Raw genomic sequence first — 26550 nt, 5'->3', positions numbered from 1 at the left:
CACTAGTTTTTTTAGCCACAAAGGAGGCCCAAAGAAGCCAATGTCTTTGGTAGTCAATAAAATCCAGAGACTTTGGAATTGCTGCAGAACGAGTAGGAATTTTATTGGAAGATGAAAGAAATCCTGGAACACACCTCCCAGCAGAAGCCTTTAACAACAGATCATTCTCACAGCATATGTAGTTGGCATGACTTCTGGACCCTCATAGCATCAGCAAGCATCATCGTCTTACACATTCTGATGTAACCAATGGAGGTGGAACAGTATTTTCTGATGCATCAGTTTATGACAGAGGCTCATGATTCTTTTAAAAACATTAAGGTCAATCCTAGACTATAGTCCATTTAAGACTGTAAACTGGAGATATCTATCAAATATGGGTTTCAGAGTAGCAGCCATGTTAGTCTGTATTCGCAAAAAGAAAAAGGAGTGCCAGTGGCACCTTAGAGACTAACCAATTTATTTGAGCATAAGCTTTCGTGAGCTACAGCTTGATTATCACTACAAAAGGTTCCCCCCCGCCCCCGCTCTCCCGCTGGTAATAGTTCATCTTAAGTGATCACTCTCCTTACAGTGTGTATGATAAACACCCATTTTTTCATGTTCTGTGTGTATATGAATCTCCTCACCGTATTTTCCACTGAATGCATCCAATGAAGTGAGCTGTAGCTCACGAAAGCTTATGCTCAAATAAATTGGTTAGTCTCTAAAGAGCCACTAGTACTCCTTTTCTTTCTATCAAATATGGGTTTTTTTAATACTGTAGACTAACCTCTGTAGTATTCATAATGAATAAGTAAATAGCAGAGGGAGGTCTCCCTATTGAACTAAATCCTTCAAGGAAGATAAGAAAGAAGAAATCTCTCTGGTTCCAAGTGCATATGAGACAAAGATGTTAGTAAATAGATGCTACAATTGCAGCTTTTGTCCACTAAACAATGAGGCAAGATCTTAAAACCTATAGGAAAGTGTGATGGTACATCTGTTCATCCCATTCCTTCTACATAATGCTTTCACCACATGAGGAAGTCTGGACTGCCTCAAAGAACAACCCTGGCACATTGCATAGGAGTGAAACTTTAAGACCCTGTGTAGATTTGCTTCAGTCTTCCTGGTGGCATAGATGCCAGGGCAGGATTATGAGGTGGCAGTAACATGCAGACACCAGAACACATGGCAGAGAGAAAGATCTAGTAAGTTGCCATTCTATAAATACCCACGCAGGAATCTTTGTTGGAGATGAAAATATTACCTATTATATTAGTTGCTCTTCATTGTTAGCTCGCACTAAGGGTACATCTCGCCACAGATTTTGTCTAAAAACTTGTGGAAGAGGAATGCTACAGGCCTAAGAGGAGTAAGAGTTCAAAATGCCTTGTCCTTGGTGTGGTGGGTGTCCTGAAGTAAGGCCATAGTGAGGTTTTGTTTTTTGTTTTTTTTAAAGTTTAGTTTAATATTTTCCCCTCCATTTGATGGTATTGTTAAAGCCCTGCACATTTCGTGAGGAAAGTTTAAATAGATTAATGATCACTAATCTATTTAAACTCTCCTCATGGAATGTGCATTAAGAATACCATCAAGGCTGTTGTGTTTTGGCAAATGTCCAATACATGAATGTCACTTAGAAATGCTGTCAACGTCACCTGGGCTCTCATTCAATGAGCTCACACCCTTTGAGGAGGCATAGCCTGGGATACTTCATATTCAAAAGTGATATAAGAAATTATCCACCTGGAGATCTGCAAAGAGACCACTTTATCCTTCATTCAGTCTGCATATGAAACAAACAAATGAAATGAGAAGCAGAAAGGTTTGGTTCTATCCAGATGAAAAGCTAAGTGTTGGCTGACATCTAACATGTGAACGTGTTGTTCTTCAGGGGTTGAATGCGGCTTAGAGAAGAACACTAGTAAATATATAGCTTGGTTCAAGCAGAACTGGGAAACCACTCTATTAAAATTTAGGGTACAGGCATAACTTTACTTTGTCTTTAAAAAATTGCACATAAGGAGGACTCCACCATCAAAGCCTGCAACTCACCGACCCTCCTTGCAGTTGTTATTGCCAAAGGAAGGCAGTTTTCTGGCCCAGAAGGGAGAAAGAAGAAGTTGCCAGAGGCTCAAAGGGAGGTCCAACAAGAGATGCTAAGACAGTATCACGGTCCCACAAAAGAACCATCTCTTTAACTGGAACGTGGAGACAAGTAACTCCTTTCAAGAACGTCACTGCCATGGAGTTTGAAAACACCAAACTTCCCAGGGATGGGAGGATGAAATTCTAAAATCATCACCAGGTGGACTCCCAATGAACCAAGTGCAAGACCAGAAGACTGAAAGTGTAACAAGTACGCCAAGATGTCCTGGATAAAAACTAGCTCTGGCTGGACTGCCCGGGCTAGCAACAATATTGGGAACTGTTTTGACTCTGCCAAATAGGCTGCTCTGGTAGAAGGCTTCCTACTATTAAGCAAGATTTGCTGGACCACCTCCAAACATCATTCCTGTTCCTCATCTAATCGTGCAGCATCCACACCATGACATGGAGAGCTGACCGCTGGATGCAAAACCTTACCGAGATGCTGAATCAGAAGGTCAGGAGGAAGAGGAAGGGATATGGGAGGCCAAACTGATAAAGCAAGGAGGTCGAAGAACCAACACTGTCTTGGCCACACTGGAGCAATGAGAGGGAGCTTGGCACAGTCCAATTTCAGCTTGAGAATGACCCTGCAGGTTGATCAAAATTGGAGGAAAAGTGCAAATTCCCAGATCAGGTAAAAATCAGTCAAGGAGCTCGGCCTGAGACCCCTCAGAAAAAAAAACAGCCACCATTTCTTGTTGTCTCTCATGGCAAACAGGTTGATCATCAGGATGCCCCGATCTGCAAAAATGGACTTCAGGATGCTGGGCTTAAGGAACTATTTGTGATTCAGAGAGAAATTTCTGCTAAGGTGATCTGCCAGGTGATTCTGGATCCCAGGTAAATGATTGGCCATAGGGATAAATGTTTTCCTTGATGCAAAACTGCCAGAGCCTGATCAGTTTCTGACACAGCACATTGGAGTGTGCTCCCCTGTCTGTTCACATAATACATCATGGTGATACTATCTGTGAGCATGAGAACCGCTGAATCCCTAATGTGATCTTGAAAGGTCTGGCTGTCCAGAACATGATTCAAAACGGGCTTTGCTGGATGCCAGGGGAGGAATGCTTATCCTCAAGAGCCTTATCAGGTTGGATCTGGATTGTTGTCACAACCTTTTTACACGTGGCCTCAATCTTCTCAAAGGGGAGGTGAAATGTCAATTTTTTTCCAAGTCTTGCTCAGATTCAGAGTCTAAAAGCTCGCCTTCCTCAGGAGGAGGAGGAGGAGTCAAAGGACTAGCACCTTCTGGATTTTTTGTCCTCAGTCCCGGTCCCCACCCCCACACCCTTTTTATTCTTTTTGACTTTTGGGAGTACATAGTGGACGTTACTGCCCTGCTATGATCAGAGCACAGTTTTTTGCAGTTTGCCTTGTGCATAGCCCAGACCCCTCTAGAAACTTCTCTCTGAGTCCTGCCCGTTCAGGGTCCCATTCCCCCTGAGCAAGGTGTGAGGTCTCATTTTCAGAGTTCCCTCACTCAAGCTGTGATGGGGAGGGGAGATGAATATAAGCCCTGCTTCTCTTCCCAAGGCACTCAACACTGGGGGTGGGTTGGGGGTGGGTGGGAGGGAGAGTACCAGTAGCTCCACAGGGGTCTTGTCTTTGCAGCCCTTTGTCACCTCAGGACTTCCCCTTAGATCTTTTGGATGAAGTACCCTTCCTCTGTATAATCTCTCTCTGGCTCAGCTCAGGCTTTTCTGTGGTGAAGTCATGGTTACTTGGAGGGTGGCTGGAGCCCTAACATACCTATCTTACTCAGATCTCATGCCTTAGCAGCACTAGGGTCATCTGGCTGGGAAATGGCTAGGCATAATTCCCTCCCTGCTGAGCCATGGAAAGCTCCCTAATATATGGAACACCTTTTGGACTTCGCCCAGTGCTTGTGAGACTGCTCTGTAATGCCTGAAAGGGGGAAGAGCAGCTCAGCAGGCAAGTGCTCAAGCATAGGCTCCAGGTGGCTGTGGCCATGACATGACATAAACCCCGAACCAGGAACAAGGAAGGAGGCTTGGAACAAATGAAAGCTCAATACTGCCTGAAAATAGCTTTAAAAATAATAAAGGCAAAAGAAAAGGATGGGAGCAAATCAGCCACCAACTGATTGCTGCCACAGAGGCAGTAGCTCTAGCAGCAAGCAGAATGAGGCACAGCCAGTACACGCTGTGCCACAGATTTGAACCGCCTCTGGAAACTCCAGCGTGGTAAGGAGCAATCCAGATGTAACAGAATTGTGTTTGGTTTTTTTTCCCCTATAAACAGCAGCAAAATTGTTCCAAATGGTAAAATGTAATAGATTTCCTGGAGAAGTGCACATCGTTTTAATACATAAAACTCTTTCCTTCTAGTGGATCTCTGCTTTTGATCTATTAAAAAATGCTATGTCCTGTTTACAGAAGCAAATGTAAAGAGAAACCCTTAGTGTGTATTTTAAAAAACTGCAACACACAAAATGGCTATATTCAAAATTCATCGCTTTGAAATGATATTTCTCTATTTTATTTACCCATATACCTACTTTTCTACTTTGTAAGACATTTACCCTTACTTTGTTTGTCAATGCTGTACTAGCATAAAAATACAATAATTTAATGCTGCGCACAAAGGATTCAGTTTATGTAAGTGATAAAAAATGCTAGTGAATGGCTTTTAATTACATCTACAAATTCAGCTCATTCTTTCTGCCCTGAGGTGCAACTGTAATAAAGCCTTATTTCTGTTTTCCTGCATTATTTTCAAGGAAAGCGGGGTAAAATGTGTGATGCTATAACCAAAAAGAATTAAGTATAAAATGAGATGGCAGTTTCAATGGGGAAATTATTAATTTATGTATTTTTGATTTAGTTTCTGCTCCTCCTGTTCACAAACTGAAAACCACTAGACAACCTCAGAGGCCCTTTCCAACCTTATCATTTACAATCCTATGGATTACAAAAAAATACTATTATCTTACCATTTTTTTTTGCCCTGTACTATTCAGTTTTCATCTAGCTACTTCCACTCACCGGTAGAATTTTTAAATTAAATATAAATTAAATAATTTTTTAAATTTTATTTTGAAAATAGCAGTTTTCTTCCACAAGAAAAAAAAACAGTTACATACCTTTTGTAACTGTTATTCAAAATGTACTGCACATGTCCATTCCACTCTGGGTGTGTACAGCCACTGGAAGATTTTCCCTCAATGATACCCATCAGGACAGCTTGAGCGCCTTCTTCTGCCATGTGCCGCTATTGCGGATATAAAGCACCCAACCGACCCCACACCCCCTCAGTTCTTTCTTTCCAAAAACGCAGATATAGAGGGGCAGGAGGGCCGTTAATGAAATGGACATGTGCAACACATATCGAAGAACAGTTACAAAAGATTAATAATCATTTTTTCTTCTTTGAGTGTACATGTGCATTGCCTCTTAGTGACTCCAAAGCAGTAATATACAAGGAAGGATAGGAATTTTTGTACAGAGAGACCATGGTACAGTTCAACCAAATTTTGCATCTTCCTTTAGTAATGGGTAATGATGTAATGGGAGGAGAAGGTGTGCACCAATGACCCAGTTGTTACTTTACAAATGTCCTGGATAGGAATTTGTGCTAAGAACGCTGCAGAGGATGCTTGCGAATTCATGGAATGAGCAGTCAGGTTACTTGGTGATGAAACACCTGTCTGTTCCAAACAATGATGGATACACAAAGTTATCCAACATGAGATTCTCCATGAGGAGATTGGGAGACCTTTCATCCTGTCCACTCTAGCCACCAACTGTTAGACTGCCAAAATGATTTAGTCCTCTTTATGTAGAACGATAGAGCTTCTAAGACTAACATCCAATGAGTATAGTCGTTGTTCATTCCTATTTCCTCCTTTACTTGTGCTGTGGTTTTAGGTAAAACACAGGTAAGTAAATTGCTTGACTACTATGAAAATCTGAAACTACTTTAGGGAGGAAACTCGGATAAGGACATACGTACACATTAGCTTTAAAGAAGACTTCTGGCAGAAGTGATTTCAGTTAGGAAAACCACTTTCCAAAAGAGGTATAGTAAGAAGCACGCTGCTGAAGGCTAAGATGGTGGTCCCATACATTTAGACAAGGCCAGGTTCAAATCTCACATGTGCAATCACTCTGTAGATCTAGCTGCACCTCCCATTGCTTCTGTTGATTCCCTAAGTGCTGATGAGGACCACCAGGACCTGCTTAACCACCCCCTGGAACTGAAGTGGAAATTCTGGTGACCAGCCCTGCCCCTCTGTATACCAACTTGGAGGGTATACTCTGTATACTGTCCTTCAATAAATAGGGCTTGCGTATATTTAGGTTTCATCATCTAATTGTCCAAACTTAAAAGTCCCAATTAACACAAACAAAATCTTTCCTCCTTCACTGGGGCTATTCCTCGGTCTTTCTTCAGGGCTTAGCCTGCAGCCCCTCCCATCCACTGGGCTCAATACCCTTGCAATAGGCTTGTACATCCTCCTTCCCTAGGGTTGGTAGGGGAATCCAATCCCACCCTTTACTCTGGATTCTGACCAGGGCCCTGTACTGAACAAATAGGTGTGCTCCTTTACTTGTGCTGTGGTTTTCCCTGAGCCACTTTCTACCCAGCCTTTTCAGTTCCTCTTGGGGTCTCTGTCTCTTCCCTCATTAGTCAGTTCTCTCCCAGGCCTCCCTGCCCAGAGTGATTTCTTCACTGCTCTGAGCTTGTCTTAGCCCCGCCCCAAGGTCCCCAGCTCACAGCACAAGCCGTCCTGTTATGCAGGTCACGTCTGTCTAGTTTCCTAAATCTGGATTTAGGTGCCTAACTGTAGCATTCATGCAGGGTTCATGCATTTGGCAACATTCAGGACACACCCGGAGTGTTGTGTAGGAGCAGTGCACACACGGCTCCTCTCAAGGGCATGAACCTTGGAATCTCGTCCAGATGACATGAACCGAGGGAAGCCTCCCAGGACTGGGCTCAAGGCCCGAGAGCAAGGAATGCGGTAGATAAATATTGGTAAATAAGAATATTAAACAAAGCCAGTGTATTCCTTTTATCTGTTGGAGTATGTAATGCGCGGGGGGAGAGAAAAAATAAAAGAGAGGGTGGAAAGCTGACAGGAGAGCAGCCCGTTGGCAGACCAGCCTGCTTGCTTGCTTAAAGCCTTGTTCTGTCTTGTATTTGAACTGCAACACCTAACTAAGCATATAAATTTGAAAATTTGGTTTAAATTTATTAGAATACAGTGGTTTTCAACATTTTTTCATTTGCAGAACCCTAAAAAATTCCAAATGAAGGTACAGAGCCTTTAGAAATCCTAGACAGTCTGTGGACCCCCAGGGAACTATGGGCCACAGGTTGAAAACCACTGGATATATTATACATCAAGAAAAGCAAGTCTAGGGTTTGCACCCTAGACTGCCATGTGGATGTGCAAGTACCAGTCTTGGTCCCATGATCCTCAGGTTGACATACGGTGAGAGTACAACTCTATACACTGCCACTGGGAATGAATGAATGGAAGTGAGTAACAGAACAGCAACCCCTTTGGTCAACTAAGAACTGGCAACGGAGGACAAAAGTATGGGAGATTACATTAAATTGGCCCAGTAGAGGGAGGATTGGGATTTAAACCAACAGGAAAATTTAAACACATCTGAACAGTTCTGAAAGGGATGCTGAGAAGCCATGGGGAAAGTATACATAAAAGAAAAGAAAGGGAATTTGCAACAATATAATTCAGAACTAAATTCCAATCAGATCATCTTAAAATGAGAGCCCTAAATGACCTAGGTTGGGGCTACCAGAGAGATTGCCTCTCTCCATACTGCCACAGCTGAGATCAGCAGTGATGCTCAAGCTGCATCACCCTTGCCATACTGGAGAGCAGGCTGTACACAGAGTGCTCTCTAAGTGGTCCAAGATTTTGGAATATGCTCTTCATTTGGATCTGAAATACCCCACACTTAGTAAATCTGAGGGCATGCTTCAAAAGCCATTTATTTGATAGCGTTTTACGGGGAAAGCTTAGAGTATTTTGCTAACAGCAATGGTACAATGTAAAGGAGCTTTTCTGTTGCTTTTATTTACTGGCTGGCTGAGTTCATTCGTTAACATTTATGGTTGTTTAATCCTGCTGGCAGGCTGAGTTTGTTATTTAACATGAGTTTTTAAAGCTGCAGGGTGGTCATTATATTGTGAGAATAATTGTCAGGTACCTAGAATTTTCTGTATGGGTTTTTATTTGGCTTTGTTTTGTTTTTGTGATTGTTTAAATCTAATAAAAGAAATAAATTACATGTATGTATTCAGTTTGAGTTGTTTTGTTTTTTAATAAAAAAGTCTAGCAGCTCTAAGAAAACTTCTGAAATAGTCTCAATTTGGATTAATGTAAAAACACAAATTATGGAAGGTACAAGTTATTCTATGCATACATCCTATAGAGCACAAATATATACTTATTAATTACTCAAAGAGGTGGATGGGGCATATTGAACTCAGTTCAGCAAAAGCCCTTCTAATACAACAGTTAGGAAAATTAGTCACATGACAGCACAATGTCTAGGTAATAATGACAACAGCTCTGTAGTGCACTTCATGTAGTTCTTAAATAGACCTCATGAGGGTCAGCTGATCGGAAAATGCTTACAATCTCTGATATTTGGACTCAAAGGTGAGCCAAACTCCAGCACCCTTGAACTGCCCCCAGATTAACACAGCCACCATGCTTTGTTCCTCACTGTCTTGCATGTAATCCTCTATGAAAACTAATTCATGAGGCCACTTCTTTAAGAGAAATTTCAGAGGACAGAGAACAATCCATGCTGTGATACCACATGAAACTAGGCAGCTGACAATGGATAGCTTGAGGGGTTGTGGAGTTAAAAAAGTAAATATAATTAATGTACATAACTTGTTTGTATCCCTCTTCCCTACTATTCATATGTCACTTGATTTAGAGAAAAATTAATGCAATGGACCTAACAAAAAAATATGCATATCATCACCCTGACCACTTTGCTTGTGTTTTTTATCCTACTTCCCTGCCCTTAATTTATTTTTTAATTATATATGTTTTGGGGGCAGTGATTGTCTCTTACTATGTATTTTGTACAATGCCTAGCACAATGGGGCCCCAATCAAAGATGAAACCTTGTGCATTATCATAATACAAACAACAAATAAATAATGGGAACTATTAGGTGACATCTCCATATTTTGGAATCTATTTTCCCTGTGATATTTACAGCTCCCATTAACACTGATCATAGTTAGAATCTTCAGGAATGCAAAGCTCCCTTGGGCTTCCATGGAAGTTTTACACTTGTAAGAACTACTGTAGCAGGCCACAAACAAGCAAATCAGCATAAAGAATGGGGAACAATCCCCTTTAAATGTAAAAACCTATCTTATTACCACAGAATCTAAATTAAAGAGCATATTTAAACTTCTACAACTTTATTTAAAATGTAGAAGTTGACAATAAAACATAATCAGAAGTTTATTTTGCATCAGAGACTTAAGACTTGTTTAAATAGGGTTTAAAAGCATCGAAAATTATTGTACAATATCACTATAGTAATTTGAGGTTTTGTGGTTTAAAAAAAAACAAAAAAACAAAAAAAACCACATCTGCTCTTGAGTTTCATTAAGAGGTAATCAGCTTGAAGTGATGCACCCAGCATTATATATGATGCATTTTGCCCCAGATAAGATGGTAAAGCTACTCAGCTTACAAGAGCTCAATGTAGAATTTTAAAGCAGAGAATGTAGACCTTAACAGAATTTGATTTTGTGTGAGGCACCTAATTATGTTTCTGTACAGATGTTAAGTGACATGCAATATATTTAATAGCTATTTATTAATAGAAAATGAAAATGCTATATTGTAATCATTTAATTAAGAGGCAACATCTATAATCTTAACACACACACCCACAAAAAATTAGCGTCTGTCAACTCTTTCTCCAAATAGCGCTACAACCTCAGAATTATTTGCAACAATTACTGATATTAAAATTCTAAATGTAAATGTAGAATTACTCATGTCACACCTAAATCCACATGCACACATGGATTTTATACAAGTAGTTGTATTTACCTGACATGTGAAAGACATGGGGTGAAAGTAAAGTCCTGGCCCTACTGAAGTTAATGGCAAAACTACAATTGACTTTAATAGATCCAGGATTTCACCCATGATGTTCGGTAGTCCTAACAAAAATGCAAGAGAAGCCAAATTTAAATGGTATTTCTGTTTCAGGGTGCAGTTCTCATTATTTGAATTTGGTGTATCTTCCAATTGTGACTTTTATTTCCATGGTCTTTCACAGACATGTTTTTTTCTAACAAAAAATTAATATCAAGGTTTCATAAGAACTTCAAAAATCACATTATGCTTTAAATAGAAACCTCACAATTGGTGCACTAAAAATAGTATAAAGGGTGGCAGAGATATGAGCTAGTTAGAATCAATAAAAATCTGTGATTACAGAAAAAATTATAGGCTGAAAATTGTTCTACAAGGCAACAGGTAAGATACCAAATACACTTCTATCATTATAAGCAATTAGGTGGGATCTTTTTTAAAGTGTTCTTTGATGTGAGATGTGCTATTTCCATGCATAAGCAATTCAAATATGGCCGTTTTATATCTGAATTGCACTTCATCATCACTTCACTTATGTAAAAAAAAAAAAAAAAAAAACAACAACATTCTTTTATTTCTCTAATCCACAGTTAAATATTTTTTGAGTCCTACATTTTCTCTACAAACAAGTTTACTCTGAAGTAGACAAAAGAAAATAATCAAGTATATCATATTAAAAGTAAATATAAGCTTACCTAGCAGCGTACCAGAAATTCAGTAAACAGGAGGTTTAGGATTAGAGGCTAGGTGCAGGCCAATAAGAAGCCAATAGTGATAATGCATTAGGTTTTATTTTGATTACACTTTTATCCCAAACAAATTAAAATATGCAATTAATCAAAGGAAATTGGTAGGAAGTATGATTTCACATTATAAATATTAGCAAGGCAGATGAATCAAAACAAAAAACTTAGAGAACATAGAACTTGTCATACCGAATCAGACTCACGATCCATCTAATCCACTTTCTTATTTCTCTGAGAATGGCCAGTACCGGATGCTTCAGAGAATGGTGCAAGAAACTCTACATTAGGCAAATGTGGGATAATCAGCCCCCCCCTTTAAAGGTCTCCTCCAAATTTTTAATACTTAGTGATTGGCTTAACACCTGAAACATAAGGTTTTATAACCCTTCAGAAATGCTATGCTAGCATTAACTATTATAACTCTGGATCAGTGTTACTCAGACTGCGGTTCACAAGTCGCATGTGGCTCTTTAATGTGTCTCCTGCAGCTCTTTGGAGCACATGATATTAAAACACTGTGTGATTTAATTATTAACCAATATAAGTTATTAACCAATCGGGATACTTTTACTATGTTATTAACAAATTGTAGTTGAAAAAATAATAATACTTGAGTCAGTCATTTTGCTGTGAGATGGATATAGATACAGACAGATATAAACTAAATATTTTCCCTGTCATACTGTTTAAATATGAATACATAGTACTATAGTAAATGAAACAAATTAAGACTAGGGCTGTCAAGCAATTAAAAAAATTAATTGTGATTAATCGTGCTATTGATCATGTACACTTGGTATTCTGTGTTGTAATTGAAATTGATATATTTGAAAATGTAGAAAATCATCCAAAAATATTTAATAAATTTCAATTAGTTAACATGCGATTAATCGTGATTAATTTTTTTTTAATTGAGATTAATTTTTTTGAGTTAATCTCGTGAGTTAAGTGCGATTAATTGACAGCTCCAATTCAAACTACTATGGCTCTTTCGATCACACTGATCACTAATTTGGCTCCTGAACCACTGATGTCTAAGTATCACTGCTCTGGATATTCTCGTTATCCAGGTAAACCCCAAACCCTCTTTGAACCTTGCTAAATTTCTGGTTTCAATGACATCATGTAGCAATGAGTTTCACAATCTAATTTCACATGGGGTGAATAAGTAGTTCCTTGCTTCCATTTAGAATATATCTTTTTAATTTCATCGAATGTCCCCTTGTTTTTGTGCTATGAGACAGGGAAAACAGAAATTCCAATCTACCTCCTGTATCTCTCTCACCTCCCCCCCTTCTGTCTCTTTTCTAAAGTAAAACAATCCCTTTATTTTCAATCTCTCTTCATATGAGAAGTTTTCCATATTCCTAATCAATCTCATTGCTCTTCTCTGAATACCCTCTAATTCTTCAATATCCTTTTTAACATGGGATGGTCAATACTGCACACAGTATTCCAGATGAGGCCATGCCATTGATTTATATAATAGCATTATATCTTTTTCTATATTATTCTCCATCCAGTTCCTTACACATACTAACATTGTTTTTTTGACCACAGCTACATATTTTGCTGAGGCTTTTCACTGAGTGTCTAAAATGATGTCCAGATCCCTTTCCTGAGTTTATACAACAATGTAAACAGCTATAAAAGTTCACTAAAGCATTTATTAGAAAGGAAAGGGGAATAAAATGTCAGACAAATAGATACCAGAAAGTTTTAAATTTGACAAGTCATATCCAAAACCAAAAATAAAGTACTGTTCGCACTCAAAGTATGGAATTCTCAATCATACGTACCTCATCGTACGTGATGTCTTTCTTTTCTTAAAAGAGCTACATTACTATCTGAGCTAATAAGAAAGACCTTGGCATTGCAGGAATCTAAGAACACACTTTTTTTATTATTATTATTAATTAAGCTTAATTTTGCTCAGAAAGCACCATACAAGTTTGAAATATTAAAGATAAAATTGTAGTTTGCAAGCCAAGAATACTCTTTGATCTTAAGTACCACTGAAGATATCACATCCGATGAAGTGAGCTGTAGCTCACGAAAGCTTATGCTCAAATACATTTGTTAGTCTCTAAGGTGCCACAAGTACTCCTTTTCTTTTTACTGAAGACATCAGGGAATAAACACACTTCTGTAGTCTAAAGGAAGAAATTCCAAGCCCTGCACCTGGTTTGACCAGCTGGGCAGATGCCTGGGAGTGGGTAAAAAGATATTACATACACACAGCCCTACAGAGTGGTTGTGGAATTGCTACGTGGAAATAGCTTTGGCCAAAGAGCTTTTATGTTACCCATCTTCATGAAGGAGGAGGGAAAGAACAAGAGGATACTTGATGTGGTTATCCATGCCCTATCCCCTGATTGCTGTGCACAGGGAGTTCACTCTGAGTGAGGCATGCAACCTCCACTCCTCCTCCAGATCATATTCCTAATTTTCCCTGTTGTATGACAAAGTCAAGGTCAAAATTACATTTACGATGGAGGCAGAAGACGGTTTCAGAACAGAGGATTTAACAGAAATACAAGTTATGTTCAGAATGTTGAATGAAGGATCAAATACACAGAATATAGTCTTTTACAGATACCACTTCATCCTTGAGAAATTCATGTATTCTGTCACGGAAATAGAGGATCCTAACTATATAGTTCTTCTTCACCCACAAAATAATGGTGTCGCACAAAATAATATACAAGAAACCACTAAATCATCACCTTCATAAAAAGACACCAACTTATTTGGGACTCTGGCAAGGGACCATACTAGACAACACCAGCCATGCCATTTTAATGGAGAAGATGTATCATTTTGCTGATTGACAGAAATGCAATGAATGTAATGTGCTCCCTAGCAACAGTTCTAATTAAGTAAGTGTGCCTTTTATGAAGGTTTCACAGTAGCAGCCCTGTTAGTCTGTATCCATAAAAAGAAAAGGAGTACTTCGAGACTAACAAATTTATTTGAGCATAAGCTTTCGTGAGCTACAGCTCACTTCATCGGATGCTTATAATCAATGTGTTAGTCAAATAAATGTGTTAGACGCTAAGGTGCCACAAGTACTCCTTTCCTTTTATGAAGGTGAATTCAGCTTTGACCATGTAATTAATCAAACAAAATTATAAAAATGTACCTAAAGTTCCATTCAGTAGTATAACTTTCTGAGCACAGTAGCTAAATAATTTTCAAGTTCTCCATTGCACTTGTTAGGCTTTGACTTAGTACTTTTTAGAGCCCCATTTGTTTGGATTGATGGAACTGTATGTGCAGAAACAAGAGTATATAGATTTCCAGTTTATTTACTCTTGGAAAGACTTTTTCTGGACCAATCCATGAGTCACTGTCAGAGGAGACTCATTCTGGGTAGGAGAATTTTGGCCTTTTGATTGATATGTCTGCCTGCCATTTATCCAAGGCCAGTTAATAAGAAAACTCCATTATTCCAGATTGTTGGAGATGTATTGCAGAAACTAATTTTACAGGTAGGAAATTCATTTTTCTGAGACACTTGGTTAGTAAAGTGAAATCCCCTCTATTAGCACAAACCCCAGTGGAAACAATAATATTAAGTGGCTATCCTGATTGTGCTGCAAAGATAGGTTTCAGAATGGTAGCTGTGTTAGTCTGTATCAGCAAAAACAATGAGGAGTCCTTATGGCACCTTAGAGACTAACAAATTTATTTGAGCATAAGCTTTCGTGGGCTAGAACCCACTTCATCAGAAGCATGGAGTGGAAAATACAAGAGCAGGTATAAATGCATGAAAAGGTGGGAGTGTGACCTCACACCTGGTAAGGCAACTTCCATCTTTTCAAAATTAACCGGAAGAAGTGCAGTGATTTCAGGGACAAGAACATCTACTTGTTCTGAATACGAATATTTGATAGCATTCAAATATTAGCATATATCAGCACACTAAAGACATAAGTGCAATATATAGTTCCATAGTAAACCTCTGCCTAGTCTGTTTTCAATTTAAGATTCAAATCGAATGAGAACCTATTTTTTCTTATATTTCTTTTTTGTGTTTGAGTGACCTCTGGTGGATGTTTGTACAGCAAAAACAAAATTGTTCTCTGCAGGTCGCCTTGAATACTAAACTTTGCAAGCTTTTATCAAAAGGTACTGAACTCCTCAAACAAGAAGCAGAGGGACTTTGTGCACATAGACATTTAGAAGGGTTGATTTTTTTTTCTCTCAACACGTGCATGAGTGTAACGCTGAGAAATGTGCCAGACTGAAGTCCTCTATTCACTGAACAACACACACACGAGTAGTTAAAGATTGAAAATACTATCCCACCCAGGGGAATCTACCTTATCCTGAAGAGACTATTTCTAACGGTAAGGAGATAGATCAAGCCCTGAATGGGCATAGAGACTTAATCTTGCTCCTATTCAAACCAATGAAAAAGCCCATGTTGACCTTAACCACGTGGATTCAAGCCCTTAAGACCCTGGCCTCTCAGCTAAGATGGTCAAAACAAGTACTAACCAGGGCCACCAGTGTTAGGTTTTGTGATGTGAATAATCATTCTCTAGGAACTGGACTGAGACCAGTCACTTCACATTAGGTGTAGTTTAGATCCCCCAAGATGTTCTGACTGGCTGCAGCCTGTTGTGACACCCCAGCATGCAACTTGCTTCATCAAGACAACTATCTCAGAGTTCTAACTGAAGTATTAACTGGCTCATAAGGAGACAAGTAAGGGGCATTATTTTTTTAATACAATTCAGAGTACAATTTTGAAAGGGATTATTTTTAATATCTCAAAGGCATAGAATCATCAAACATCTCAAAACTGTGCCTTACACTTTCGAAAACATCACAACCCCAGCATGAGTTTGTGGTTACAGGTCAACCACAGAGCCGTGCTAGTACGTGCACTCAGCTCACATGGTATCAGTGCAGGAGCTAGCCAATGTCAGTTTGAGGAAAATAAACCAAAAAGTCACAGTATTAAAAAATATATTTTAAAAAGTTACTGGTATTTATGTTCTTTGAAGTCAGACTGTCCAGCTCTGACACTGCTGTGATGACTCAATAGGCACCAATTAGAGCTCTGCAGGTCTAAAGATCTCTGACAGCTCCCTCCTACTCTTCCTCTCCTGAGCCAACCATACTTTGGAAAGTCAACCAGTTCTTTGTACAGTTTAAAATTATTTTAAAATGTATATATTTACAGATTACTTTGAAGACATCAAAATGTTTGCATTGGATTCTGCTAGGATGGTCTCACAATTTGTTTATTAAAGCTGAACAATACTTTTAATCTATGGGTGATTGAAAATAAAATTCTTCTTTGGGAAAAAACTTATTTAGAATAATTATCATTAGGGCTAGAGTAGCAAACATATATACAAGCTGGAGATGAACATTCATGAAAGACATTTTCCCAGCTAGTCTACCAGAAATATTAAAAATAATCTGATCCACATACCAGATGGCTCTGGAAATGACAATAGCTCTTCAGTTTGAACATGCCCCAGTTCTGTAGTTTGTCCGGGGTCCAATCGCTTAATGGTTGCTGTGTGGAATTCATCCACACTCTCAAATCTATGGGCTTTTTGAGTTTATATGGAAGATCACCAGAATGGGACACAGTCTGGGCAAAAAGCAGTATTAGCTCAGTGCAACAACTGCTCAATTTCTTCGTTTAAACTCACTTAATGAAAGTATGCTTCATGAGTGTTTGTTATTCCACACTTTCCATGGGATAACATATCTGCTATACTAATTTGATGGGAAATGGCTGGCCAATATTTAATAATATTCTACTGGATGTAAAGATTTCCTAGGCAAATACCTGAAAACAAAAACTGTATGTGTATCTTGGAACTATCCTTTAATGTCTCGCTTCATTAAAATAATAACAGGAAACATTGCCACATCTGAGAGAAAGAAGTTAAAGGTGACACTGACATTGCAACCTGAAATGCAGGTAGGATGCAGCTGGTAACAGTGTAAGCTTCTGAAGTAATCTAGAGTCTTTCCCCTATTTCTGACGTGTGATTTTAAAATATATTGCCAGGAATTGTGGAATAAGATTCCAGATTATCCAGTAGAATTCTCATCTTTCTCAGAAGATGAACACACGTCACAAAATGCTATATCAAGATAATTATTATAATTATAGATAATAATGAAATGATTATGCACAATGTTCTGTATGGTGCATCCAGAAGAAGGCACCTGGAATAAAAAAAATAAACTATGAAAACTGTAGTGCTACATATGTAGTTAGCTATTGATTAACCAACGACTGCGTGTGCCTAAAGTACTAAAACTCTCTCCTGAAGCCAGATCCGTATACAGAGGATGTGTATTTGTGTTAGGAGAAATTTTAGCAGCTGTGCTGTTCATGTGCTGATGTCCACTGAATATAGGAGCTATGCATGAAAATCTCTTCAGTTGTTAATTTCACTGTTTTGTAGAAATCTTATCAACCTTAAACACTTTAGATAAACATGAATGATTGGCTGCCACCAAGTTCAGGAGTTTTGTGTACATGTGCCATATGCAAATAGTAAAATTAAAATGAAATGTATGTGTTGGACCAGTCTTCTGATTAAGTCATGTCAGCTAACCATCAGTATGTGAAAATTTATAAAAGATTCAAGTGGTATGGAATAAAAACATTTGTTTGTTCTCCGTACTAAATAATTTTCCCCTGCAATATTATGTTCTAGAATGGGTGGTGGAATGTCAAACTGAGTCCCATTCCTACATCCTTTTTCCAGAATTTAGTTATCAAATTTATTTTGCTTTCTTTAAAACAATAGTAATAATAATTACCTTTGAGGATAACTGACTATACAGAAATCCATCATATATTTTTACATTATTCCAAAATTCAGTAAAGAAGTGTTGTGATAGCCTAGCAACAAATACCTGCAAAACTGAGTTTCTGAAAAAGGCTGTAAATATTGCAGTTCTGCCAAAATATATTTGGAACAACCACAAGAATAGCATAAATATATTACAACATGGATGTATACATTTAGCTGATAGGATGCACTGTATGCCCATTTTCACATTTGGGGGGAAATAAAGCAGAGTTCAACAAAAGCTGTGAAAATTTCTGAGTTTGCGAATAAAAATATCAATAGTCTTCTGAATTTTTGGCAACTTAAATAATCAAAAGATAACTTACTTCAGTAACAGGTACATTTTCTTTAAGTTCAGTTGTATGCAATGCTAGTAAAGCAATCACCCTGGCTATTTTGGCACGTCTGTGAATTAAATACATTTGTTAGCTTCATGAAAAAAATTAAAATTTGAAAAAGAAAAAAAAAAGATCAAACAAGTTCAAGATCCTACTTATTTATAACGGTGTATTGTACACAGTGAGTACAACAGAGGTGGGCAAACTGCGGTCCATGGGACTATCCTGCCTGGCCCCTGCCCTGCTGTCTTACCTCCCCCGCAGCCCCCAGCTCGCCGTGTTGCCAGCGCTCTGGGTGGCAGGGCTGTGAGCTCCAGCCAGGCAGCGTGTCGGCATGGCTGGCTCCAGCTCTGAGTAGCATTGTAAGGGGGCGGGGAGGTTGGCTAAGGGGTAAGAGTCCCGGGGGGGCAGTCGGATAGGCGTGGGAGTCCTGGGTGGCCTGTCAAGGGACGGGGGGGGGTTGGATAGGGGGTGGGGTCAGGAGACAAGGAGCAGGGCAGTGGTTGGATGGTTCGGAGGTTCTGAGGGCGGCAGTCAGAGGGCGGGAAGTGGGAGGGGGCAGATAGGGGGCGGGGACTGTTTGGGGAGGCATAGCTTTCCCTACCCGGCCCTCCATACAGTTTTGGAACCCCGATGTGGCCCTCAGGCCAAAACGTTTGCCCACCCCTGGTGTACAATATGTGTATTGTACACAAAGTGTATAGTGCTAAGTGTATGCAGTTTTGAAGCACAATTTTACATTAACAAAAGCCCAGAATTTTTTCTTAGACACGTTATCCATTGCCCTTTAAAATGGCATTTTATTTCAGTAGCTCAATTGATTATGACTTCGGCAATTACCTGTGCAAAATGTCATGATTCTCCCCTGCGTACAATAAAGTGTACGTTACTATGAATATTACCTAAATTATTCATTAATCACACTCATCTACATTTGTTTAAAATACAGAAAAGCCATCATAAATCATTTTAAATCTTTGACTCTAGTTGTCAAAATAGATTCCAATGCCAGAAATGAAGTGCATGTCAGGAAATTAACTCTAGATAAGAGAGTTAAAACTACCATTTTAAAAATAAGGAATTTAAAAAAATCAAGCTTTCTATAAAATAACCAGCAGAGGGCATTATTCCATTATAATTTTTGACAGGATTGCTTCAAAGAAACTCTGTTATTATGGATATTATACTTAGTTAGAGCAGGCGTTGGTTTGTTTGGGGATTTTTAATACACTACATCATAAACTACATTATAGAATTTGTAAATGTAATTCCAGATCCTTTATTTTTTCTACTCAGTTTTGCATATTATTGTTGAGAGATTTATTCAGGAATATAAATTTTAACAGCACATCCAATTTGCAAAAGAAATTGAAAAAGATGTTAAGTTATTCTTCCTTTATATAAATATCATTAATTAAATCTAATGAGGCAACTCTTAGAATACATTTATTATTTATAAAATAAGTAAAATCACCAACCGAAAGTTGAAATTGGTAGTGGCTAAAATGTAACAGATCTTATTAGGCTTGAGGTACTAAAGAAATTCAAATCAGAACACATACAGTTATATTATGTGATGTCTGTGGTCATTCCTCTTTCAAGGTAAACCACAGCAGAATTGACATGGCATAAACAAATGCTTAAAGTATGCCCTATAAAATATTCAGCAACAATCAGCATTTGAATAAATTCATTTGTAATAAGTTGTTTGTTACTTACATATCCCAATTTGGAGCTGCCCGCAACTGTTGTATTAACAACGGGAACTAGAATAAGGAATAGATAAATATACATTTTTATTTCTCAAAAAATTCCCTATTCATGTATGAGTATATAGATATACGTCTTATGAAAATACATATTAAGATTTTTTTTAAAATGTCTATTTTGTACTCTGACTACAAAAGACCTTGGGTGCCGTTCAAAATCCATTGACTCAAAAGGATGTATTGACAGTTTGGAAAAAATCTTCAAAGTTTATGTTCCTAACGTTTAAAAAAAAAAAAAAAGTGAGAAAGTTTTTGAAGCTTTGCTTAAAAATATATTCACCAGATAAAAATGAATATATACTAGAAAAATTGTGATCTGCCAACACACACAAAGGTAAACAGACAAGTGGTAAGAATTTGAAATGGCTATTCATCTGAACTAAACAAACCAAACAACCAGCTTACAAATTCTACGTTACTCTGCAATACGATTGTTTTGGCTAATATCAAGTCTAGTATCAACTGAGTATTCAACACACCATCTGTCAGGACTGTTTCCAGCCCTCACACAGACTCTATGATCTAATATGTGTCTGTCCCCAACTGTTATGATCTTATTTAGTCTAATGCATGTGTGGGAAAACTCTGCCCTTATTACTCTACTATAATTGCAATGACTTTATTGAGGGCAGAATTTGACTTCAATGGAGTTAGTGGCACACATGTAAATAAGGGGAAATTAGGCCATGAATGTTTACCTTCAGTCAAAGAAAATAAACTAAAGAAAAAAAAACTCAAAATTCAAAGCTGTAAACTTATTTAAAAAGGCAGTTTGTTATAATAATTCTGAGAGTGTGTAGATCACTTCCATAGTTAAAATACAGAGAAGGGAAGTGCAAGCTTTTGCTATTTTTGCATACCCATGACTGAAAAATGAATTAGGCCACCACCCAGAGACCAGCAAAACTGATTTCCACATGCAGTTTGTTTCATTAATGGTTGTATATGTTTTAGAAAACATGTTTACCATCTATAAAGGTATGGTCAAGGAGGATTGTCTAACATTTTGATATGCACATTTTTTTCCAAAAGCAGTTTTCTGTGTTACAGCTTTTATAAATAACAATTTATAGCATCTTAAACATTTCAAGGTGCTATTAATGCTGGAGACAGTTTAAATAATTATTTAATTAACTCTATTAATGTAGCGAATTATAACCAACAAATTCATCTGGAGTCTAAGAGACAGACAATGCTCCATAACTTCTTTTCAAGAAACCTAATTGGTACATTTCATTGCTTTGTCCTTAATTGGCTGTACTGCATGTGTTTTTATACCAACAGGTTCTTAAAATAGAAGTAAAGGGCACCAGTGCTAAAGGCAGCTGACTTTTGCTGCAATGGCTGGTATGTGAATCATGCTGACTCTCCGGGAACTTTACTACTTACCAGCTGTGAGCTGATTAACCTGGTTGCTACTTCCTTGTGGCCAGCCACAGTGCACAGATAGCACAGCAAATTCAATTTAGCTCGTGTTGCCCCTGTGTTCTTCTCAGTGGAGTCAACCAATGAGCACACTTGTTGCAAAAAATCATTCCAGTCCATTTCTTTCAGAGATAATAGCTTCTCAACTGTACACAAAAAATGTCAGCAGCTGTTTAAAGATTATGAATGGACATCTTTGATTTTACTTTTAAATACTAAAATATAGTTATGTCCACATGAACCAAAGTAATTTTAAAAATTTTGGATACAATCACAACTTTGCCTTAATGTCGTCGTAAATATCAAAGAATTTAATTTTATTAGAATACAATTATGAGAATTATCAAAAAGACCAAGAGAAAAAAGGGGATATAATAGATAACAGATCTATACAAAACTATTTTCAAAGAGCAAAATCCATTAGGTTCTTATTTAAGTTTTCATTTGGTCCTTGCTTAAGTAAACCCACACTGCCTTCCCATGGATTATAGGAAGTGATACTGTCCTCATTCATTCTTTAATTTTTAATCAGATGTCATCAATGGGAGTTCACCAGAACAACAATGAAGCAAAAATTAAGTAAAAAAGTCTGAGGAATTTGCTCAGAATCACAACTTATTTGAAGCATGTGTGCAGGTATGCATGTGCTTAAACAGTTGTAGCATCAGGGCCTAAGTGACTTGAACAAGAGAGTCAGATCGCAGCTGGGATTAGAATTAATTTCATGACTCCCAACATGTCTACAAGGAAAGCCATGAAAATTCTTTCATTCCATAGAGCTAAGCAATCCTGTCCATTCCTTCTTGCACCCCTAAAAATATATTTATTTTTGTAAATGGTATCCAGACATTTTCATAGTGAATGTGTTGATTGTTCTTGGCAATATTTAAGGGGACTAATTCTCTTCTGTCTTACACCAGTTTTACACTGGGATAACTCCACTGACTTCAAAGAAGGCACTCCTGATTTACACCAGCGTAAGCAGGAAGAGAATCAGACTTTGGGTATTTATTTTAACCTTGATTCTCATCTTTGAAAAGGAAAAGTTTAGCCCTCAGTGTTGATATTCAGCACCAGGCTAAGCATCTTTTTACAAGATATTCTAACACTAGCCAAACAGTTGTTTGCCAGCAAAAATAAAAAACCTGCAAACTATGCTAGTTTTATAGCCACAAACACAATCGTCCAGTTGTTAAATAAATTATATCCAGCTATTGTATAGCAAATGACACTGGAACCCATTTGTAATGCAGATCAAACTATTCAGCTCCATAGTGAACAGTTTCAAAGTTGGATGCTTAAAGGCAGATACTTCAATCTACATTCAGACACCTAAATAAGCAGCCTGGAATCCAAGAGCTGTTAAGAACCTTTAGTTCCCTTTGAAGAGACAATGAAAGTTGTGCGTGCTAAGCACCTCTGAACAGCAGATCACTTATTTACATTCATACTGTATTTTGGCAAGTAATATTTCCAACACACCTCTGAACAACATACTAATCCACAGAGACCTTCCTACCAACACTACAAAAGGAAGGATTCTAGGTGGACTCCTCCTGAAGGTCGAAACAGCAGACTGGACTTCTACATAGAGTGCTTCCGCCGACATGCACGGGCTGAAATTGTGGAAAAGCAGCATCACTTACCCCACAACCTCAGCCGTGCAGAACACAATGCCATCCACAGCCTCAGAAACAACTCTGACATCATAATCAAAAAGGCTGATAAAGGAGGTGCTGTCATCATCATGAATAGGTCGGAATATGAACAAGAGGCTGCTCGGCAGCTCTCCAACACCACTTTCTACAAGCCATTACCCTCTGATCCCACTGGGGGTTACCAAAAGAAACTACACCATTTGCTCAAGAAACTCCCTGAAAAAGCACAAGAACAAATCCGCACAGACATACCCCTGGAACAGCGACCTGGGGTATTCTATCTGCTACCCAAGATCCATAAACCTGGAAATCCTGGGCGCCCCATCATCTCAGACATTGGCACCCTGACAGCAGGATTGTCTGGCTATGTAGACTCCCTCCTCAGGCCCTACACTACCAGCACTCCCTGCTATCTTCAAGACATCACTGACTTCCTGAGGAAACTACAATCCATCGGTGATCTTCCTGATAACACCATCCTGGCCGCTATGGATGTAGAAGCCCTCTACACCAACATTCCACACAAAGATGGATTACAATCCGTTAGGAACAGTATCCCCAATAATGTCATGGCAAACCTGGTGGCTGAACTTTGTGACTTTGTCTTCACCCATAACTATTTCACATTTGGGGACAATGTATACCTTCAAATCAGCAGCACTGCTATGGGTACCCGTATGGCCCCACAGTAGGTCAACATTTTTATGGCTGACTTAGAACGCTTCCTCAGCTCTCGTCCCCTAACGCCCCTACTCTATTTGCGCTATATTGATGACATCTTCATCATCTGGACCCATGGAAAAGAAGCCCTTGAGGAATTCCACCATGATTTCAACAATTTCCATCCCACCATCAACCTCAGCCTGGACCAGACCACACAAGAGATCCACTTCCTGGACACTACGGTGCTAATAAGCGATGGTCACATAAACACCACCCTCTACTGGAAACCTAATGACCACTATTCCTACCTACATGCCTCCAGCTTTCACCCAGATCACACCACACGATACATTGTCTACAGCCAAGCTCTACGACACAATCACATTTGCTCCAACCCCTCAGACAGAGACAAACACCTACAAGATCTCTATCAAGCATTCTTACAACTACAATACCCACCTGCTGAAGTGAAGAAACAGACTGATAGAGCCAGAAGAGTACCCAGAAGTCACTTACTACAGGACAGGCCCAACAAAGAAAATAACAGAACACCACTAGCCATCACCTTCAGCCCCCAGCTAAAACCTCTCCAACGCATCATCAAGGATCTACAACCTATCCTGAAGGGTGACCCATCACTCTCACAAATCTTGGGAGACAGGCCAGTCCTTGCCTACAGACAGCCCTCCAACCTGAAACAACCAGCAACCACACACCACACAACAGAACCACTAACCCAGGAACCTATCCTTGCAACAAAGCCCGTTGCCAACTGCGTCCACATATCTATTCAGGGGACACCATCATAGGGCCTAATCACATCAGCCACACTATCGGAGGCTCGTTCACCTGCACATCTACCAAATGTGATATATGCCATCATGTGCCAGCAATGTCCCTCTGCCATGTACATTGGTCAAACTGGACAGTCTCTAGGTAAAAGAATAAATGGACACAAATCAGATGGCAAGAATTATAACATTCATAAACCAGTCGGAGAACACTTCAATCTCTCTGGTCACTCGATCTCTGAGCTAAAAGTCACAATATTACAACAAAAAGGCTTCAAAAACAGACTCCAACGAGACACTGCTGATTTGGAATTAATTTGCAAACTGGATACAATTAACTCAGGCTTGAATAGAGACTGTGTAATGACTCATCCACTCCCAAAGTAAAACTATTTCCCCCATGTTTATTCCCCTCCCCTCCACCCCCCCCCCCCCCACTGTTCCTCAGACATTCTTGTTTAACTGCTGGAAATGGCCCACCTTGATTCTCACTACAAAAGGTTTTCTTCCCCCCCTCACTCCCTACCCCCGCTCTCCTGCTGGTAATAGCTCATCTTAAGTGATCACTCTCCTTACAGTGTGTATGATAACACCCATTTTTTCATATTCTGTGTGTATATAAATCTCCTCACTGTATTTTCCACTGAATGCATCTGATGAAGTGAGCTGTAGCTCACGAAAGCTTATGCTCAAATAAATTGGTTAGTCTCTAAGATGCCACAAGTACTCCTTTTTCTTTTTGCGAATACAGATTAACACAGCTGCTACTCTGAAACCTGTCTACCTTTAATCACCCAAGTGTGAAAACTTTGAACTATGACTTTATCCTACAGAAAGTATTTGTTGCTGTTTGGGGCCAAGGGATACTATATTACAACAAAATCACTGCTCAATATATGGATCATACCAAAGGGAACAGAATCTTACATTATTCCTCACTCCCTACTCCCACCATAAAGAGTTGAGAAGGAAAAATTTACGAGGGCGAGATGCCATCTGAATTCCAAAAGGAACATATTTTTGGCTGAAATTCATCTTCAAACATAACATATTTTAACAATACCTCCGTAAATAGACCAAAAGGAAATATTCCAAAGGAACTAGTATTACTTTCCTGATAACAATCAGCCTTTTGTTTTTTTATAAAAAACTTCACTTGATGCCAAAAACAAAACAAAACAAAAAAACCCACAACCCTCCCCCCAACAAAAAACCCCAACAACCCCAACAATCCCAAACCCCAACAATGCTGGGCATTAGGAGCATTTCACAATTATAGGTAGGACTTGTAGTGCCATCTTTTGTTATGGTTCAGCAACTCTTCCCACCATAAGACCCTTATTAGTTGCAAAGCTTTAACCATTTGGGCTGAAATCTTCCATGCCAGGTATCTGCCTGGAAAATGTCTGCCAAAACAGTTCAACCCTTTCCAAGAATGTTTTGCCCATGTTAAGAAATTCTGGCAACCTTTTAAAAAGTGTAGTGCCTCCATGCTTTGGAGCAGGGACTTGAAATGGGTCAGGGATGTGACTTTTGCTGTCCATGAAAATCCATCCAAATATTATCAAATTAGAAACCTTTGAAAACTCTCAGTTTTCACATGCTCAGTAGAGGTTTCTTTAATTTTAGCAGCTAAAAATCTCTAAAGATTCCAACCTCACTGCACATGCTCTCGTCTCTCAAAGCTTCTATTGCTCACCAGAATGCACATTCACCATCCCTGAAGAGCAAGTGAGCATTTGCCAGTCCAATAAAAACAGGAATGAAGCTGGACTTTCCCTGTAACTGCTACTCTGGGGCAGGGTGGGGACAAGCAGGGAGTGTCTCTCCTGTGCTCTCAGAGACCCTTCTTGCTGGCACCTTGGCAGCGTGGAGGAGCAAGTTGCCTAATCTGATTTGAGTAAGGACAAGAGCTAGACTGAGGATGGGGGAAAAGGATAGATTGAGACAAGGAGTCTAGTGAGACTGGAACTAGAGGGTGGGAAGAGAAACTGTTACTGGCAGCTTTTTAGGGGAAGAGGCTGGGACTAGCTGGTCAATGAAACAGACTGGGA

General features: G+C 38.9%; 1 protein-coding gene across 1 annotated transcript in view; it reads right to left on the bottom strand.

Moving 5' to 3' along the window:
* ULK4 (unc-51 like kinase 4) overlaps positions 1-26550 on the bottom strand; it is a 397461-nt gene that overhangs the window by 328902 nt on the left and 42009 nt on the right. Inside the window, exons 15-17 of the mRNA XM_077811124.1 lie at positions 21349-21530; positions 19910-19956; positions 18179-18257 (exon numbers count right to left, since the gene is read on the bottom strand). Of these exons, the coding sequence (XP_077667250.1) occupies positions 18179-18257; positions 19910-19956; positions 21349-21530 (308 nt within the window). The remainder of the gene's footprint in view (positions 1-18178; positions 18258-19909; positions 19957-21348; positions 21531-26550) is intronic.

This window comes from Eretmochelys imbricata, chromosome 2 (genome assembly GCF_965152235.1).
Source record: "Eretmochelys imbricata isolate rEreImb1 chromosome 2, rEreImb1.hap1, whole genome shotgun sequence".
In the NCBI taxonomy this organism is placed as follows: Eukaryota; Metazoa; Chordata; order Testudines; family Cheloniidae; genus Eretmochelys; species Eretmochelys imbricata.
This window is presented reverse-complemented; position numbering and strand designations above follow the sequence as displayed.